Source organism: Setaria italica, chromosome VIII (assembly GCF_000263155.2).
Source record: "Setaria italica strain Yugu1 chromosome VIII, Setaria_italica_v2.0, whole genome shotgun sequence".
NCBI lineage: Eukaryota > Viridiplantae > Streptophyta > Magnoliopsida > Poales > Poaceae > Setaria > Setaria italica.
This window is the reverse complement of record NC_028457.1, coordinates 849,470-870,179: the sequence shown is the minus strand read 5'-3', so window position 1 is coordinate 870,179 and position 20,710 is coordinate 849,470. Positions and strand designations below refer to the sequence as shown.

General features: G+C 45.8%; 3 protein-coding genes across 5 annotated transcripts; 2 read left to right on the top strand and 1 right to left on the bottom strand.

Moving 5' to 3' along the window:
* Positions 1-493: 493 nt before the first annotated feature.
* LOC101759961 lies at positions 494-1,678 on the top strand. Its single transcript, XM_004978485.2, has 3 exons — positions 494-1,214; positions 1,320-1,382; positions 1,553-1,678. The coding sequence occupies exons 1-3, from the start codon at positions 494-496 to the stop codon at positions 1,564-1,566; spliced, it is 798 nt and encodes a 265-aa protein (XP_004978542.1). The 3' UTR covers positions 1,567-1,678.
* On the bottom strand, positions 1,220-12,171 carry LOC101761047 (phosphoglucan phosphatase LSF2, chloroplastic). 3 transcript variants are annotated; one of them, XM_022829143.1, is made up of 5 exons: positions 11,819-12,171; positions 10,758-10,963; positions 10,403-10,573; positions 10,080-10,325; positions 1,220-1,376 (listed from the first exon to the last, which is right to left on the bottom strand). In XM_022829143.1, the coding sequence occupies exons 1-4, from the start codon at positions 12,069-12,071 to the stop codon at positions 10,122-10,124; spliced, it is 834 nt and encodes a 277-aa protein (XP_022684878.1). In that variant the 5' UTR covers positions 12,072-12,171; the 3' UTR covers positions 1,220-1,376; positions 10,080-10,121. The 3 variants fall into 3 exon arrangements, with proteins under 3 accessions (XP_022684878.1, XP_004978543.1, XP_004978545.1); XM_004978486.4 differs by lacking the exon at positions 1,220-1,376 and adding an exon at positions 3,598-4,181; XM_004978488.4 differs by lacking the exon at positions 1,220-1,376 and adding an exon at positions 4,408-4,506.
* Positions 12,172-13,433: 1,262 nt separating this feature from the next.
* On the top strand, positions 13,434-20,069 carry LOC101759555 (stress response protein nst1). Its single transcript, XM_004978483.4, has 3 exons — positions 13,434-15,136; positions 15,257-16,188; positions 19,484-20,069. The coding sequence occupies exons 1-3, from the start codon at positions 13,808-13,810 to the stop codon at positions 19,626-19,628; spliced, it is 2,406 nt and encodes an 801-aa protein (XP_004978540.1). The 5' UTR covers positions 13,434-13,807; the 3' UTR covers positions 19,629-20,069.
* Positions 20,070-20,710: the final 641 nt, after the last annotated feature.

The following is a 20,710-nucleotide window of genomic DNA, read 5'->3' as shown; positions in this document are numbered from 1 at the left end:
TGCCCATAGAAATTAACATTCCTAGTAGCATAGGGTAAGTATATGTCATCTAATAGGCGGTCTCATGGATTGACATGTAATTTTGAGACAACTTAACAGGCAAATTGTATAATGGTTGTCTTATAAGTTGTCTGGTAGAGCTATATAATTACTTAATTTGTGCATATGAAAAAAAATGATATCTCTCCTCGCTCTCTCCTCCAATCATAAAAAATCTAACGTGGCGTTGCATGAGACGACTTATGAGACCACTGACGTGTAGCAATGTACTTTCTCTAAAAACGATACAAAACGATACAAGAGGGACAGTTGCGTTACAGGTATGATGCTGTTGGTAGGAACTTATGCACCTTTTTTTACAGGTGACTTGCATTTCTTTTGAAAAAGAGTCAGCTCAAGATGGAACGGAACCATAGAGTGTAACAATACCACACCCACCGATCTTTGCACCAATCCTCCGAGTCGTCCAGTGGAGTTATAATTAAAGCGAGGCATGAGATCATCAAGCAGCTGTGAGCACGTCAGCTACCAGCGTAGTCGATCCATAAACTTGCAGCAACAGATCATGTCGAGCTACATTGCCGTGGTGCTTGCCGCCGTGATGGTGGCGGTTGCGGCGGCGGCGGCGCGGCCATCTGAAGCAGCCAGGTACACGGCTGCGTCTGCCACATCGGACGCCAACGTGCTCCGATATCCTGGCCGTCCGGGAGGAGCCAGGCCACGTAGCCCCATCTTCCCTGGCTTCCCCGTAGCCAGGCCGTCGCCACCAACGTCGTCCGGCTTCCCGGGCACCCCGAGCTCGAGGTCATCGCCGGCGCCAGTAGTGCCCGGCGTGCCGTCGGAGCCGCCTTGTCCCAGGGCAGCGCCGTCCTTGGTGCCGGGCTTCCCCGGTCTGCCTGGCGGTGGCTCCACGCCATCGTCGCCGACGGAGTGCGTGACTCCGTTGGCGGCGCTGATGACCTGCGGGTCGTTCCTGACGGGGAGCGAGCAGGACACGCCGACGCCGCAGAGCGAGTGTTGCAGCGGCCTCGGGGCCTTCTTGAACACCACCAGCGCGGCGGGGGACGGCGACCGGACCCTCCGGTGCCTGTGCCCGGTGATCCTGGGGGACGTGAACAAGATGCTCCCCAAGCCGGTTGATCCCGTGCGCATGATGTATCTGCCCATAGCGTGCGGCGTCGTGCTCCCACCGCAGGTCCTCTACATCTGCTTCAGTGAGTTCTCTTCCATCTCTTCCATGGCTCCCATTAATTAATTAATTAATTAATTCCATACATGATTCATTCTTCAACTGACCGGTGAACAATTTCATAATGCAGCTGGGCAGCAAACGCCGCCGCTCGTCGGCCGCATTCCTGACGTCTGGGAGAAGCCCTCTGCAGGCAATGCAATTTACTTTTACTTACTGTAGCAAGCATAAGCAAATGATAACAAGGCAACTTAGTTTAATTACTACTCTGCTTACTGTAGCAAGCAAATAACAAGGCAACTTGATCTTGTGGTAGCTACTACTAATTCCCTGCAACTTAATTAACATGTATATTCTCTGCAGCTCTGTCACCGTGAATGGCCATCGGAGCGGAGCGGATGCCATCGGTGATTGATGATACAGTCATCCATACATAGTATATAGTAACGAGTCAAGATTATAAATACACTATATATCATCAGAAATTAACCACTACTACCATATGTACGTCATATCTCGCGTATTCTTATATAAATTTGAAGGCCCGAGTTCGAGCATACTGTACTCCTACTACGTGTTACTTGATGAGATCTTTCTCCACAACTACGTATTACTCCCTCCATTCTTTTGGAAATATGCCTTGTGACTATGAAAGATGGAGGAATAGTTGGAATATCAAAAGAGAATTTTTCAGATTTGGAAATATGCCTATCAAAAGCGAACGGAGGGAAAAATGCCTATTAGGATTATGCCTATCAAAAATGCAAATACATCTCAAAAGTAAAAAAAAAAGGGAAGAGAAAAATGAACTGGACATAAATTTCATAAATTAAAGGTGTATGTATGCATGCATGTGTGTAAAATTGGTGATGATACTAATTAAACTGGAAAATGAAAAATAAATTAGTTGAGCATTTGTGTCAGTCAAATAATGATACACATATGCCTAATGATGCATTTCGAGCATCAGAGTAAATTCTATGGCAATCAAGTTTTGTTTCTGAACTTCTGAAACTTAACTGAACTGTAAATAAATTGGATGAGTGTTCAAGTAGAATTGTACGTAGAAACCACAAATCCTGATCAGAGGGAGGCACCTGCGATTGAAGGACATGCCGCCGGCGCCTTGCTCTGGAAAAGATCCGTCGGGTCTTGTGTTGCGATGTCCCCGCCGTTAACTACATTCTTTCGGACCATAGCACCCAAAGCGTCGCATCTCCTCAGAGTGCTCCCTCCGTCCCAAATTGTAGGTTTTTGGTTTTTCTATACATATAGTTTTTACTATGTACCTAATATAGTGTATGTCTAGATGTATACAAACATTGACAACCGTACAACTTCCTTTGGCGATGGTAAAGCCTTCGCTAGTGATGGATTTGGTGCTGTTTCTATATAGTAGTGACTTGTGGGGGATTTTAGTTGTAGTAACTAATTCTGTGACATTTGCATGTTGCACCTGCAAGTATTGGCAACAAATTAAATGCTTGTTGCATGATTATTAGGAACAACACGTTCCTTCTATCCTCCCTCTCCATTCAACATATATAGAGCCACTTATATTTAGATCCATCGATGTCAGAACCTGCTATCTCTTCTTAAAAATGAAATGGCATGCTCTTCCTCCTCTTCACCATGAGATCTCTGTCTCATGCCAAAGGAAAAAAAAATAGTAGCCCGGTAGAGTGACAATGAGATCTTGGAGTGAACCAAGTGTTGGCGAAAGAGTTGCCTAACGCCTACTCGCCCTCGCACGCTGCCTGCTCTCCTACTCCCCGCTCCATGGCTCCATCTCGGTTACTGTGCAAATTTGCGGCTACCGCCCCCCTGCAATTGTAGGTGCAATTGCGACCTACTCCCTCTGTCCTAATATAAAGGACGTTTTAGTCTCTTGGGGGAGTACCAAGGCCACCACCAAATGACATGCATACCCCTACAATTGCAGCTTGCTTTCTCTTTATTCATGTAGTGGACGACATTGACAGGTGCTGACTCCCCTACTACGTACAGGCTGCCAGGGCTAAAACGTCTTTTATTTTGAAAAAAACTTTCAACCCTCAAACGTCCATTATATTGGGACAGAGGGAGTATGTCACATCGAGCCTGCCTTCCTCGTCCTGCAGCAGGGGATCGCCGGCGTTGGCCCAAGACTGTGCCTGGGTCGCCGATGGACCGCGCGTCACTAACAATGCTCCTTGCAGTGATCATCTTTATTGAGCCCTCTGCAATCATGTCTAGCATCCTCATCCTTGCGCTGATGATCATGGTGGCGTCGGCCCCTGATCCGGGACTCCTCGGCAAGGAACCCCCTTCTCCAGTTCAGAATTCAGAGGCCTAATTAATATACAGCTGCTTTAGCTCAAGCGCTTGAACTTGTAAAAGTGTGCTTCCATCAAAATATATACTACATATATCTACAGAATATATACACTTCATATACACATGTGCTTTGCTTCATGTTATCTGAAATATGCTGTGGTTGTGTGCAGCGCACTTTAGAAACCAACTAGCATATAGACATCGTGTCTGAATGTCTGATGTAATAGCATGCATGCCCTTAATCTTACAGGGGAACAAATATACAATACAGTTATTTATGTGTATTGAAGGAGCATTTTCTTCTTCCTCCATAACCAAATAGTACTTTCATTTTGGATCAAAGTAGACTGCCCAGCAAATAAAGGAGGATTTGCCTAGGAAGAAGGGATTTACAAGTTTGAGATTTGGCCCGGAGCTAGGTTGGTTGTAACATAATTCAATTTGGGCATGTTTTTTTTTTTTGAAAATTTAAGAAAAACAAAACTGTGATCATTTGCGATAGTTTAATCATGCAACAGGTATTTGCTGCCAAAGTTTGCAGGTGCAGCATGCAAAAGCCTCAGGATCATGCAAAATGCGGCGTTATCCTCACTCTTGTCATGAAAGGGAAAATCCAGATCACAGTCTTGCCAACATGAAGCGAAGAAATCATTTCGATTTGCACCAACTGCAACACCTATCACATAAATATGGATGTAAAATATAGCTAACCCTCAAAATACAGTTAGCTGGCTAACTGACATGATTAGATAGCCTATATATACAGTAGTGACTTGTGGAGATTTTAGTTGTAACTGCTGATTCTGTGACTTTTGCATGTTGCACCTGCAAGTATTGGCAACAAATATAATGCTTGGTGTATGATTAGGAACAAATTCCTCCATATCCTCACACACACTCCATTCAACATAAAGCCACCTTATATTTAGATGATCCATCGATGTGAGAGGCTAATATCTCTTCTTAATCTACGAACGCTCTCTTTATTTCCTTCTCATTACCTAACACCAAATAAGACCTGTATAAGCTATTAACCTTTACTGAGAGTATGTTGGAGGTACAGAGTGTTTTCTCAGCCAGGGATAACACCCCCAGGCGACACAGCCCTTTCATATATAGAGATAAGTAGCACACATTGATTACATTAATGGCTCATTAGAGCTTTAACTAAACAGCTAACTGCCTGGGTACTTGCACAGTTACTTGTGCTGCCCAAGACCTTAATAGCAGAGACATAATTAGGCACAGATACCTAAGAGATAACTGGGAGCAGGGCTTAACTTCTACAGTTCTCCCCCTAAGACCTGCTTCCCCCATCCTTGATCTTCATGATCCCAATCTTGCTTCTCATGTCTTCAAACTTGGCCTTGCCTAAGGCCTTAGTCAGAATGTCTGCCAGTTGATCATTTGTGGCGACGAACTCAGTCTTGATGCTGCCTTCTTCAACACGATCTCTGATGAAGTGTTGTTTGATCCTGATATGCTTGCTTCTGTCATGAAAGACAGGGTTCTTTGCAAGTGCTATTGCTGATTTGTTATCCACTCGCAGCTCTACTACTTCCACTTTCTTTCCCAACAATTCAGCAAGTAACCTGGACAGCCACAGAGCCTGTGTTGCAGCAGTAGTCATGGCAACATACTCTGCTTCACAGCTAGATAAGGCAACCACTCTTTGTTTAATGGACTGCCAACTGACCAGATTGTTGCCTAGGAAGAATAGACAACCTGTAGTGCTCTTGCTTGAGTCAATATCTCCAGCCAAGTCTGAGTCACAGTAGCCAATGAATCTGGCTTCACTGGATGCCTTGGTGAAGTGCAGGCCATACTCCAGACTGCCTGCCACATACCGAAGGATACGCTTCACTGCCTGCTGATGCTCTATGGTGGGCCTCTCCAGAAATCTACTCACAAACCCGACTGCAAATGCCAAGTCAGGTCGAGTATGAACCAAATATCGCAGGCTTCCAACCAGCTGCCTGTACTGTGTTGGATCAACTTCCTTGGCTGTACTTTTCTTGCTCAATCTTAGCCTTTCCTCCATAGGAGTGGCTGCAGGATTGCAGTCCACCATTCCTCCCAGCTCCAGAATTCTCTTAGCATAGTGGGTCTGTCGAAGAGTGATGCCATTGGCGCTCTGCTGTACTTCAATACCCAGATAGAAGCTTAGAAGGCCAAGATCACTCATCTCAAATGTTGCTTTCATTTCAGCCTTGAAGCCTTCAACATCCTGCTCCTTGGCCCCTGTGATGATCAAATCATCCACATACACACCGACAAGCAACAGAGAATTTCCAGAACCACGCCTGTAGATTGCAGCTTCATGGTTGCTCTGTCTGAAACCTTTCTTCTTCAATGTTGAATCAAGCTTTGCATTCCATGCTCTTGGCGCTTGCCGTAGGCCATACAGAGCTTTGCGCAAGCGATACACCTTGTCTTCTTGTCCAGCAACAGCAAAGCCAGGCGGCTGATACACATATACCTCCTCGTTGAGGTCTCCATTCAGAAATGCGGACTTGACGTCCATCTGATGAACAGACCAACCCTCCTGTGCCGCCAGAGCCAACAAGACTCGAACAGATTCCATGCGTGCGACAGGGGCGAAAGCATCATCATAATCCACGCCTTCTTGCTGGACAAAGCCACGAGCAACAAGTCTGGCTTTGTGTTTGATAACATTTCCATGTTCGTCCTTCTTCAATTTGAACACCCACTTCAGGGTGATTGGACGGTGACCAGCAGGAGGCTTCACAAGCTCCCAGGTCTTATTTCTCTCTACTGATCGCAGTTCTTCTTTCATTGCTTCGCACCACGCTGGATCTCTCTTGGCTTCAGTATGCGAAGTTGGTTCGCCAGAGTGCGTTAGATGCAGTTCTGCGAACAGGCGAGTTGCAGGTGGTGGTGTGGGCTGCTGGCCAATAATATTGCTTACCGTTCTGTAACGAAGAGGTTCATCGTCGTGATATGCATCCAGTCGATCATCATCAACTTCCAGAGGCGTGGCATGCTCAATCTGGGGACTGGATGGTGGTGGCGTTGCGGTTGCTGCTGGAACAGAATTTGCCACTACATCGTCATCCTCTACTTCTTCAACTCCGACTGGACTGCCTGGCACGGGTGTTCTTGGTGAGTTTGGGGGCGGAGGCGATGGTGGTGTTGCAGGCTCACTCACCACCTCCGACCAGACGTACTCAACCTGGAACTCACTGCTGTTTGGCGCCGATGTCCCGGACTCCGGCGAAGACCAATCCCAACCGCGCTCTTCATCAAAAACAACATCGCGGCTGATCCTGACACGCCCGCTCACAGGCTCAAACACCCTGTATGCCTTAGCTCCCTCTGCATAACCAATGAATACGCCGGCCTCGCCGCGATCATCGAGTTTGCGCAGCTGACTAAGCTTTCTGGTATAGGCAACACATCCAAACACCTTCATATGCCCCAATGTCGGTGAGCGTCCATGCCAGGCCTCATAGGGAGTAATTCCTTTCAGCGCACGTGTCGGTGATCTGTTCAGGATGTGAACTGCTGTCATTACAGCCTCCCCCCAAAATCTGGCCGGTAATCCTCGCTGCTTGAGCAGTGCCCTTGCCATAGCCACCACTGACTGATTACGCCGCTCAACGACCCCATTCTGCTGGGGTGAGTGGGGGGCGCTGAAATGTCTCTTGATGCCTTGCTCTGCGCAGTAGGTAGCAAAATCAGCAACTGTAAACTCACCGCCATTATCTGTGCGGAGCACTCTGATCTTCTGGCCACTTTCTGCCTCTGCGCTCAGCTTGATGCGCTTGATAGCCTCTGCTGCTGCGTCCTTGCTTGGTATGAGCGCTGCCCACATGAAACGGCTAGCGTCATCGACGAGCAGCAGGAAATATCGGTTTCCTCCAGGAGTTGCAGGTGTCACTGGCCCGCAAAGATCACCGTGCACCAGCTCAAGGGGCTGCTTGGCACGGTACTGTGTCGCAGCCGGGAACGGACGCCTTCTCATCTTGGTGGTGACACAGGTGTCACACACCTGCTCAACATGATCAATCACCGGGACACCACGCGCCATCTCTTCCTTCCCAAGTCTGCGGAGTGCATCAAAATTTAAGTGCCCCATCCTCTCATGCCACTGCCACGCTACATCTCCTCTGCGTGCTGCAAGACAGAGTGGCTGGGCTGCCTGAAGTTGGAGTGTGTACAATCTGTTAGCCCCTCTCTTCACCTTGGCAATCAAACGACCAGTGTGTTCCCAGATACGCAGCACACCGTGATATATCTCCACCTTGGAACCAGTCTCGTCAAGCTGACCAAGACTGATAATTGAATTCTTCAGGGCTGGTATATAGTACACACCCTGCAGCACCCTATGCTCACCAGTTCTTCCTTCGAAAGCAATCGATCCGATGCCTTTGATGTCAACCTTGGACGCATCTCCAAATCGGACCGTGCCTCGCACGTCCGTGTTCAAATCAGAAAAGAGCTCACGCCGTCCAGTCATATGGTGTGTAGCTCCTGAATCAAGGTACCACACATCTGCCTTTTCTTCATCGCTATTGGCACCAAGGAAAGCGCGGGCTTTTGGTTCTTCCAGATTCACCTCTTGAGCAGCATAGGTGTATGCCGGCGCGCACTCATCAAGGTCAACGAGCCCATGCGCCAGAAACAGAGCCCCATCATCCTCGCATTCTGCATACTGTACACGGCTATTGTGGCCGCCGTCACCGCCGCCTGCGCCCCCTCGGCCACCAGCGTGCTGGCCTTGATTGCCACCGCGGCCGCCGCCACGACGGCCTCTGCCCCGTCCGCCGCCGCGGTCACCGCCACCATCACGGTCACCATCTCTGTCTCGGCGCGGATGAGGGCAGTCCCTTGCCCAGTGGCCCTCCTGGCCACAATTGAGGCAGGTATCGCCACAGCGTCCACCACCGCGGCCGCCGCCACGGCCCCTTCCTCGCCAGCCGCCGCGACCGCGGCCACCACCGCCGCCTTGGCCGCCGCCGCGCTGATTCTTTGAGCTAGAGCCAGCAGAATCATCCCCGCCGCCCTTCTTCTCTTTCTTCCAGCGCGCGCGCCATTGCTCCTCAGTGTACAGCAGCTTGCCATTGATGGAAACAGGCTCTGTCACAGCTTGCGCTTCACGGTCATCCACCGCCTTGAGCCTTCCTGTCACCTCTTCAAGCGTGAGCGCCTCGAAGTCGAGGAACTGCTCAATGGCGACAACAATCTGCGCGTATTTGGCTGGCACTGTGCGCAGAAACTTTTCCACGACACGCGCCTCATCAATGTCTCTGTCTCCATGGAGCACAAGCTGCTGGTGCAGAGTTGACAGCCGCAGGGCAAAATCTTCCACCTGCTCGCCGGGCTTGACATCAATGTTCTCCCACTCCCGGCGCAGCCGCTGCAACGTCGCTCGGCGGACCCTGTCCACACCGATTCGAGTTGCAGCGATGGCATCCCATGCCTCCTTTGCTGTCGCCTTGTCAAGGAGCGGGAGCCCCATCTCCTTAGGTACAGACGCGACAATCACCTCCAAGGCTCGCCTGTCATCGCGATACTGCACTGGACCTCCTTCAACAGCATCCCAGAGGTCGCGTGCTTGCATCCTCAACTTCATCGTCTGGCTCCACTCATAGTAGTTGGTCTTGTCCAGCATTGGCCACGTTGTGCCGCTGCCGGAGTCGCGGTAGACCACCCTGCCTTGCGGCGACTCATAGCGAGCGCCGCCACGACGCCTTCGGTCACGCAGTGGTGACTGCGAACGGCGCCTGTCCCGCGGTGGAGTCCTCTGGCTCTTGACTTCCTCATCTTCTTCTTCTTTCTCCTCCAGCACCTCTTCTCCCTTCTCTGCAACTATCTCTGCGCGCAGCTGCTGCGCCGTCCTGGCCGCCGCCTCTGCGGCTGCTGCAGCCTGCTGAGCCGCCTGGACAGCCTGCGCCACAGCCGCCTCTGCTGCCTTCAGGCGCGCAGCCTTCTCGCCCAGCTCGGCTTCCTTGGCCTTCCTGGCCCGGCGCTCAGCAGAGGTCGACGCCATGGTAGAGAGAAACAGAGGAGGAGTTCGAGTTGGGGAAGATGAGAAGGTGAGTGTCTAACCTAAGCTCTGATACCAATTGTTGGAGGTACAGAGTGTTTTCTCAGCCAGGGATAACACCCCCAGGCGACACAGCCCTTTCATATATAGAGATAAGTAGCACACATTGATTACATTAATGGCTCATTAGAGCTTTAACTAAACAGCTAACTGCCTGGGTACTTGCACAGTTACTTGTGCTGCCCAAGACCTTAATAGCAGAGACATAATTAGGCACAGATACCTAAGAGATAACTGGGAGCAGGGCTTAACTTCTACAGAGTATTTTGAGCAAACCTCTTCATTTCAACGTCTAATAATCTGGCAATGAAGATCAGCACTTGGGAAGGTAAGTTTAATGCATGAAAGGAAGTTGTTGCACTTAAAAAGCTATATATGCTGGTAAGAGTAATTGGCCCTATCATGAGCTTGCTCCATTTTCAGTCCTGTAAGAGGGGCATTATCAAAGGAATGCCACATATATTGTAATATCTAATATATAGTGTATCAGCAACAGACACTCACCCTGAAGGAGGCAAGGCTATTGTTAAGATTCTCTTCTTCTGCTCATGCTTCGCGAAGAGCACGCACCTGGTCACGAATTAACTTCCTCTCCCAGTCTGCAATACCCTCAAAAGCATGTTCTGGAAGAGTCTCAAAAGGCTCTTTCAATGGATCATTCTTAGCTAGATCGTAGGTTGCGGCACGGATCGCCCTCTTATTGGGTCCGCAGGGCCTTATGGAGGTTAGTTTCTTGTAAGCTGTGTTGAGCTGCATGTAATGGATACATAGTAAGAACACTTAATCTTGTAGCACTCTCTGTACATGATGAGATGGAACAGACTTACATCCACATTCTCGAACCAAAACATGTAGGCAATCGCAACAGCAGGTGCTCTCCCAAGTCCAGCAGTGCAATGGACATAAACCCGCCCTTTGCGTTGTGATATAGCCCATTCTAATGCAGAAACTGCCTTTGGCAATTGTGACCTCAAGGAATCTGGGTCAAAGTCAACTGCCTGCGCAACCAAGCAATTGTGAGCGTGAGCAAGAGGGCAAATGATACGAATGTATGTCACACTTGATATGTAGAAAGAGCAATAAAATACACTGATTTAGTTTTTCTTTACAATATCAGGAATTCAAATGGCAATTATAAACAGATAAAATGATATAGGCTCAATGAGTAAATAAGAAGCTCACCGGTCTTCTGATGTGCTTAATGCCAAGTTCTTTGCACCTGCTGAGAATAGCTGGGAAATCAATGCCCCAGAACTCAATATCCTTGTCCTGCTGTAAGCAAAGAATGTAGGCAACATTCTCTTCATTTTTCAAATGATCGATATCTTCAGGAGTTTGAGGTTGTGAGCCAACAATCAGGCTATCACTGATGACAGCATAATTCATACCTAAGTTCCATGTGTAAGAATTAATTTTCCATGAAAAAGCACATTTCTTGTTCTTTTTTTAGATGGAATAGCACGTCTTTGGTTATACTCCCTCCATTCCAAATTGTAGGTGCATAAAAACATCTATGCATCTAGAAAAGCCAAAACGACCTACAATTTGGTACGGAGGGAGTAGCAATTTATTATTGTGTCTAGAACAACAGCTTATTAAAAATAGACTAAATCTAGAGAAGGAAACCTTATTGACTCAATGGCAAAAGAGGACGTATGATTACACAAAGTTGTCATCTTGGTACCATTTTCAGTAGTTTCAGAAGAACACACCTATGGCATGTCACGGAATCTAGAGAAAAAGGTATTTATTTAATGTCCTGACACAGATCTGAGCTATTCTGAACTACCACAAAATAATGAGTCAGCAGTTTTTAAGAAATCACCATAACCTGATATTTGAGGCTATAACATTTTTCCAAACAAAAAATACAACAATTCCCCATAACCTGATATTTGAGGCTATAACATTTTTCCAAACAAAAAAATACAACAATTACCCATTAGAGGGTTACACTAACAGTAATGCATTGTTGCTCTGTTACTGCTTCAAGTCACATAGGCAATAATCAGCTTAAGATGCTTCTTAAATGTCATTGTCCTGGCTTCTTTATGCATCCTCTTGTCATGAAAGGGCAAATCCAGATCACACAGTCTTAACGTCAAAATACGAAGAAAACAATTCAATTTGCGAAGACTGGCATACTAACCACAGAAATATACTAACAACAGCTCAGGAAGTCAGGATACCAAGCATCAATTGCAATTGGGGGCATCGCAACAGGAGTGATAATGGGCTCATACCGAGATCGTGGTGGTACTCGTAGGGATTGCGCATCATCCTCTTCATGGCGATGTTGTAATCCTCCATCTTCCTGCCCCCTTCAGCTCCGGCCGTGGAGGAGGAGCGGCACAGGGAAATTCCAACACTCCTCCGGTGGGTCCTGCTGCCCCTGGGAGCGCATCCAATGGCGGTCATGGTTGCCCTCCTGCACCTGATGGTGATGCTGCCGGTCGCCAGACTGCAGGAGGTGGAGAGACGGGCGGTGCTCGCCATGGCCGCCGTGATTGCAGGATCTCGAAGCGTGGAGGCTGGAGCAGAAGGAATGAATAAGCAGGGAAGGAAGCGAAGAGCCGAAGAGGGGAATGAGTGGGCCTGATTGGTGATTACTAATTGCCTAGAAGCCCACCACCGCCACAGGACTCCAAAAAAAATATGTCGGAAAAATTAACCCAAAGTATTTTTAAGAGAAATTTGGGATAAGATAGTGATAAGTATAAAATTTTTGGCTAAAAATTGTACCTAAATCTTGGAAGATATGTTTTTTAAAAAGAAATCTTTGGAATGGCTAAAACTAACCAAAAAGAATCTCACATTTATAAGATGGAATCAAGTGTATTTTTACAAAGGTTAAATTATGAATGTAGTTGCGTAGATAGTATATTTTTCACAACTTCTTACAACTCCAATTTTTTTGTTGCTTGGTGTGGTTTATGACTATAAAATATAAATTATGCATGTACACATTTCTATGATGTCATAACAAAAAATAGAACTAAAAAACACATTAAGCTTTAGTGTCCAAATTAACTTCAATATCATGTCATATATGCCTTTCTTTAGCTCCCTTGAAAGTTATAAACATAAGATGTGAAATACATGCCCTTATTTGACTACAAGTTAAAGTTTGCAATTAATCAAGAGATACTTTAATTTGTACATTTAATTGAACAATGTTTAAGTTGTCAATGCTATATTTGAATGGATAAATGGTGCACCCTTGGAAGCGAAAATACGTCACCATTCCTTCCAAAAGCTGATTTAGAAGAAGGATTCTCACATACATTTCTAAAAGCATTGCATGCCTTTTTCAAATTCTCACTCGTTAGCTCTTTTGGTGAACTTTTTCTCGGTTGTTACGACCATTTCCTTAGAAAACATGTTAAATGTTTTTTATGTTTTGATAACTAATTTCTCTTTCCATTTTTCAATATGTATGACCTTTTAGTTAGTATTATAGGATTTGAAGTTGATACATCCATTTTTACTTGAAAATCAATAACTTGTGTAAGTGAGATGGCGAAGTGCACCGGTAAAAAAAATAAATAGGTATTTTTTCATAAAGAAAATATTTTTTAAAATACACATTGCTCTTACGTGCGCCAAACCTAGTAGATAGCGTGTTATCTAGTCTACCTTTTTTCACGACGGGTGTATACGACTTCTATGTGTGAACCCATATCAATTTTCACTTTAAATCATGTCGTACGGAAAAAACCAATAATCAACTTAAAAGCGTTGCAAACCGGTTTCTATGGCTACAAACGTACGAGTTGCCTTGATAACGAAGAAAAAAAATTGGATAGAAATGGAGGAGAGGAGATGATGCTTTATCTGGTTTTTTCGCACCTCCACAATTCCTTCGTCTACCTTGCGTCACCTTCCCAAAGAGAGTGAGAAAAAAAAAAATCAGCCAGACAACCCCGAAAGACCGAAAGGACGGGGAAGGGATTGGAAAGTTAGGGTTTTCGCCATGGCCATCCCCCCGCTCGAGCTCCCTTTCCTCAAATCCATTCTTCCCACTCTCTCTTCCTAGCTGCCGCATCTCGCATCCCCCACAAAAGGAGCCGCCAGCTTTGATTCCCCTCCCCCATTCGAGGGTTTCCCTCCCCTTCCCCCAAATCGAATCGCCGCATTGCCGGCCGAGCAAGCAATCCCCCCACCCACCCGGCTTCAAGACGGCGCTGGCGATCCAGCAGAGGGCGAGGGCGGCGGAGGCGGCCGGATAATCAATGTGTCCGCTGTGCTCCGTGCAGCGCTGGTCGCGGCGCGTCGCCACCATGCTCCCGTGGCTCGTCATCCCGCTCATCGCCATCTGGGCCACCACCCAGCTGCTCCTCCCGGCCGCCTACCGCTTCGAGGTCACCTCCCCGCGCCTCGCCTGCGTCTCCGTCCTCCTCCTCACCCTCTTCTGGTATGAGATCCTCCTCCCGCGCCTCTCCCTCTGGCGCGCCCGCCGCTCCGCGCGCCTCCGCGAGGAGCGCCGCGCCCACGCCCTCGAGCTCCACAAGCTCCGCAAGACCGCCACCCGCCGCTGCCGCAACTGCAGCAACCCCTACAGGGACCAGAACCCCGGCGGCGGCAAGTTCATGTGTTCCTACTGCGGCCATGTCTCCAAGCGCCCCGTGCTCGACCTTAATTCAGCTGGGAAGGCGCCCACCGGATGGCCATGCGCTCAGGATTGTGGATACTGGCTAGACATGCGCTGCTCCTCTGGCAATAACAACTCTTTCTTAGCATTCTCATGGCGCTTGCTGTCGTCCTTTTGCTCGACAGCAGCCAGCTGGTTCTTGAGGAAGATATTCAGATTTACATCATCAGGGGACGATGAGGGCTTGGGCCCAGATGGTAAAAGGTTGTCAAAGAGAGGGGAGAATGGAGGAAAAGCAGAGGAGAGCAGGGTCGAGAAGGCGAGGAGGAAGGCAGAGGAGAAGAGACTGGCAAGACTGGAGAGGGAAATGCTGGAGGAGGAGGAACGGAAGCAGCGTGAGGAGGTGGCGAAGCTAGTGGAGGAGCGCAGGAGGCTGAGGGATGAGAAGGCAGAGGCTGAGGAGCGGTCCAAAAGCGCTACCCCTGTTGGGGAGAAGGATGCTAGGAGGGAGGCAGAGAGACGGCGGCAGGAGAGGAGGAAGAGAGAGGACAAGGGTTCAAGCAAGAGCAATTCAGATTGTGAAGACATCGATAGAAGATTGGGCCGCGAAGGCGATAGGAAGCGAGACATTGACAGAAAGAGTGACTTGGACAAGCGTGAGGGTTATAAACCTCATTACTTTGAAGCTAACAACCATAGTAATAAGACAGTGGAGAGCAGAACCAAGTACTTTGGCCGTATGACGGGTGGTTTCTTATCATCTTCAAGAGGGTTTGGTGGAGGTTCCTTCTTTGGCAGAAGTGCTCAGGCCCCTGCCCCTCAAGTTAACAAGGTTAGTAGACCTGTAGTTCCTGCAACTGACCAGGGTAATGCACTCAAAAGAGAAACCCAGCATGCAGCCACTCAAGCTACAGCCAAATCCGCTACAGCTGGAGAAACCAGAAGTTCATGGACTAATTTTAATCGACCTGTGAGTAACAAGGGCATCACTATTTTAGTATAAAATCTTATTGTTAGAACCAAATGATGCTGCTTTTACCTGAATTTTCGTCTTAAATCTTCCAATTATTTTGTATTTTGCTATATGCAGGTTAGTCCAAATGTGCAGCCACACCCTACCGGCCTTAAAAAGTCATGGCATCAGCTGTTTAGCCGTTCAGCGTCTGTGTCCCCTTGTCCTGATGTTACAACTTCAGCTCGTGATATGAATTGGAAGCCAGAACCAAATGGAGCACAAATAAGCAATGCTCATTCATTTCTCTCTCATTATCCTCCTCTGGAAAGCAAGCCAAGTTCAAGCCAGTCCATGCATTTTCCAGGTTTTCCACCACTTAATGGATCACCTCCCATTAAGCCATTGCCTCATTTTCCTGCTGGACACACGACCTTCTATGATGATGCAGAATCCACAGTATTTGAAGAATCAGAACAATTTGAAGACCCATGCTATGATCCAGATGCAATCGCATTACTTGGGCCTGTTTCAGAGTCTCTAGATAACTTCCCTCTGGACTTGAATTGTGGGTTCAACTCGAGTAATGTCACCAAGGAATCACATGGGAGGCCTTCACCAATTGAGTCTCCTCTGTCACGATCTCGTATGGTTGATGAAAAGCCCATCAAGCAACCGCACTCATCAACCACAAAAGGGCCTGGTGGTTTCATTTCGCCTGAGGCTAGCAGTGAACAAGGCACATGGCAAATGTGGAGCACACCATTGGTTCAGGAAACTTTAGGTCTGCAAGGTCCTCAGAGTCAGTGGCTTCGACAAAGTACAAATCAATTTAACCATAGTGCAAATCTTTTCAATGGTGGAACAAATAGCTCCCTGAGTACTGGTTTGAATGACAGTGATCCATGGCTGCAGAAAGCACCCTTCCAGCAATTGCCACCTGATACACCAAGCCTGTTCCTTCCACATGAAGTACAAGAAAAAGCTATAAACAATGATTTTGTTTTTGGTTCTCCTAACAAATCAGCCCGTGAACACCCCTTTGGGCCGCCTGGTCATCCTTGGCCCAAGTACGTATTTTCTGATGCTCCTTTTCTTTTCAGAAATTTTGCCACATCAAAGGCTTTCATCACTGCTGATACTGTTAACTTGAACTAAAACTCGCTATAATAACTCATGAGAGAATAGCTGTTGTCCTTTCCCCAGATGTTGACAATGCTTGTTTCCTGTAATTGTGCGAGCATGTTTTTCCTGTTCACTAGTAGATCCATGTATCAACACATTGAGCACCAAATTATTGGCAAACTTATATGCTAATGCTCAAGGTCGCGCATTAATTTGTATGTACTCCCTCCGTTCCAAATTGTAGGTTGTTTTAGCTTTTTGAGGTGCATAGTTTTGGTATGCACCTAGATATAGTGTATGTCTAGATGCATAATAATATCTATGAATCTAGAAAAGTCAAAACGACCTACAATTTGGAACGGAGGGAGTAACTAGTTACAAACATGTGTGGAATCTCCATCTGTGATTGTGGATCACTACTTATTTCAACCAGGGAATTTATGTATAGAAACGAGAGGCTTTTGAAAAACAAAGTGCATTATCTTGTTATCTAGTAAACAGAGTTTTTAATTTATTCTAATATTATATTGTTAAATTGTGTGTATGAATGATCCATCTTGAAAAGATGAAAGGCTCTGGTGCGCTTTATTCTCCAATGATTAGCTGGAACTGGAAATTTCACATGGATCTTGTTTTTACAAGTAATACATGCAATTTGGGGTGGGGCAAGGAGCAGGGGCTCTTCTAGATTTTTTTTTTGAAGAAATTGTTTCATGAATGACTCACGCCAATTTTGGCTTTTGAAGTCACTACTCTAGAAGGTGTCCGCCATGCTAGGCACCACCATCCTGTGTACCGCCTATTCGCCACCTAGTCTCCCAAGCTTCTGCCTAACCCTGATTAATCTCTAGGCACCTCCCAGCTGCCTGCCAACTGCCTAAAGCCTTTTAGAATACTTAATCACAGATATGTATTTCTTATCATTTTCATGGTTCATTGTTCCTTGATGATATGGTATTAACAGTTGGTGTTCTACTGTTGGTGGTTCCTCATGATGATCAATTGACAAACTACCATCATGAACAATTAGCTAGGATTGCACCCGAGCTAGTTGCATGGTGTGTTCCACTTGTTGCGATTGTTAAACGTTAAAAACTCAGCAAAGATTTTGTTTCAACAATTGCATGGTTGATGAATGAGTTGGCCATGGTTTTCTTTAAACCTGGCTAGAAATTCTGTTGAGCAAATTCTTTTTTGAAAGTAATCCAGATGGACATTCATTGCTAGGTCTAAATTGCTTAGAAAGAAGGCGCAGAAGCCAAGGACCGTGTAGTTTCCATCATGAACTATAGGATCATTAACTAATGTTTTGGTCCCTGGTCTTGATGATGTGTTCCTTTGATAATTAATGTAGCTGTCAAACCATGAAGTAAAATGCATTATTTGTATTTTAATGGTCTTGTCATGACCTTTTGTTCCCTAATATTGTTTTTCAATGACTCTGGGGGTATTGAAGTGTCTGACAACTATCAAGTCTTTGTGTTTACAATGGAAAGAAATTTTTGGAGTGGATAATCAGAGTGACACTTGATTTTATGATATGATGCTCCCTGCAATGTCTTGGTCCTCTACATTCATTATCTTCCACTGGTTGCATTGGTTTGCTGTATTTTTTAAATAGGGAAATAATATCGTGGGCTACTTCTTTTAGGATCTAGAGGCTAGAGTTAGATGGTGAAAAGCCAGAGCTCACTGCAGGCTAAGCTTATTCTCTTGCAGGTATTTTTTGAGTTACGTTTAGGTTGATAGCAAGTGTTTAAGTTTTAGTTTTATTTTTTATCTCTAGCAATATTGGGTGATATACATCGAAGAAAATGTGATAATATGAGATTGGTGGTAGAACAAACTCAGCTGACTCCAAAGCCCAAAGTGGACAGTTAAATATTTGCCTATAGTTTGTGCAATGCCACAACCCTTGAATGAATGAACGGATGGTTTTATGGGGTGCTAGTGTTGTTTACTTAGCCAAGATTTTTGTTCTTATAAAGATATGTAGTTTGATTGATAGACATCCCACTCTTGACACTGGATGGTTGGCATGATTCTTTTAGATGCTGTTCGCTAGTGGTGATTGGTGCCTGCATCCTTTTTTGACCTTCTTGTTAATGAAGAGTATTATTGGGTGTTACAGCGTTGTTTGATCTGTTGCTTTTCTGGACGTGTCATGTAGAATTTCTTGAGGTGCTAACTGGTAGCTCGGTTTCTGTTTGCATGGGTGGTGGGTAGGCCCCTTGATGCATAAAAGCGGTTTGTAAAGGTGCTGCGGTGCAAGAACAGGCAGTCCAGTCCATGTTATATATGGATGTTCAAGTCTACTACTAGTCACAAATAAGTGACATTTTGTGGCTGTCTTAAATCAACCAGTCCAAACTTTAGTTTGAAATTACTTTTTATGTGTTGAGTTTGGATATTTGAAAATGATATTACTAGATTTGTCTTGAAATATAGTTTCGTAAAAGTATATTTTGATGTATTTTATTAGATAATTGAAACTGTGTCAAAGTCCAAAATGTGACTTATTTGTGACTGGAAGGGGAGTTGTTAGGGCACAACTTTGAATGTGTAGGGAGGATCACGTCTGTCGGAGTGACGTGTTCTTCAGTCCTATCCCATGGTCACGGCTATAGGAGTGACATCCACACAATTTGTGCATGTTTGTTGCTGCCAACATCAAATTATGGCTCATGGGAACATGGAACAAAAGAATTAGGCATTCAGTTTTGTTAGCATGGCCAGTTCATTATAAGTCAGGTTGAAATGCTCAGATGCTATGACTGAGAGCACTTGGTTTCGACAGATCAGGCTGCATGCAAGACAGCAGGAATGAGGCACCTGACCTATTGACAGGCTCCAAGCGGATAGATACTCTGCATAACTAGATTAACACATGGGCATCCATGTATGAACTTTATTTTCATGTGTATGGTTTGCATGAAATGAGATAGCATAGCATACTCGTTTGTTTTCAGTTTAGACACAGCCTATTGGTGTTTGAATTTGCTTGTTCCAAGTTTACGGTTGGCACCTTGAAACCTTTTGCCCTGAACTTAAGTACACATGACCTGCATGCAACTGTGACTGGCTGAAATCTTTACCTTTTATTACCTTGGTTGTGCCCTTTGCCTTGGCTATTGGCTTCATTTAGTTTGTCCACTTTTATCTGTATATGTGGTGTTTTTTGGCTTGCAGTATTGTAAACTCTGGAGCTCACTACTTTGTTGGGGTCTATTATTTTTGCAGGGAGGAACTGGTGCTGAAAGGAGCTCAGGAAGCAAACCATATGTCGTTGGCGCCTTGTGCACATGTTGGTGCTGGAGGCTTATTTTCGTCAACAAGTCCTGATGTACAGTCAGTGTGGTCTTTCAATGAAAAAGAGACAGCATAGAATGAACTTTGATTATATAGAGGGAACGAAATGTGGAGCCAAGACTTCCTTGCCTCCTCCTCCTCCTTGCAGTGGTGTAGGGGTTACTGAGGAGATAAGATAAGCTGGACTGTGTTCCTTGATGCAAAAGTATGATGATTTTGTTAAGTAGCACTGACTGCCTCACCAGTTAACATGCGCCCATGCATTGCCTATATTGGCTCTTGGTTGTTTGAAGGAAGGTTTGGTTGTGCATGTCACGTTATTGTTTGTATATAGGTAAGTTGTTTTGTGGCGAGAAAGCTAAGGTTGGATACCGACACCATATATGGTAGGAAGGATAATGTAGAAGAAGTGGTGATCGCATTAACTCACACAGTTGGTGCTTGTTATCCAGAACTGTTAACCATCTTGTTTTAGCAGTAGTATAATATAATCCTGGGAAGGTGGCGTTTTGCGTTGCGGACTTGTTTGTCAATCTGCACGCCTAACTTTTGCTTCATTCGCAAGTGGTTCACCAGTCACTGGCCTCTATTGGCTGGTTGTTGGAAACGAAAGAGACGTCCACGCCACACATGGCGGCTCATGTCTTGAACTGAAGCCAATTACTGTATTAAGCGACTCGATTGATTGATGCAGTGGTGGCTGGTAAGCAAGCATTGCATTTGGTCTAGCACCTCCATATCTGCCGCAGCGTCCTCTACCACTACGACTACGATATATGTTCATTATCACTACGTTGTGGTTGACAACCACTATACCTGAGATGCATATGCGCATTTGACTTCCCGAACGAACAATAGACTAGGATCACAACCCAGCTGTACATTGATCATTGCTGCATTTCTTTTTTTGGTTATGAAGGGTAAAAAGCATATAGAAAGTCCAGTGGTGAAAATAGGAAAAAGATTGAAAAGTAATGTGCAAATTTATGGAAAAAAAGGAACTTCGGAATTTTGAAAAAAAAAATCCTAAAAGTTGGCACTCCATACAGATATACTTTATTGCAAAAAGTTAGGATTCAAAAATTAATCTTCCTATATTGATTCATAATGAAAGTAACAAATCTTGTCTGTAATAATCTAGAACTAGTATGAACCTCA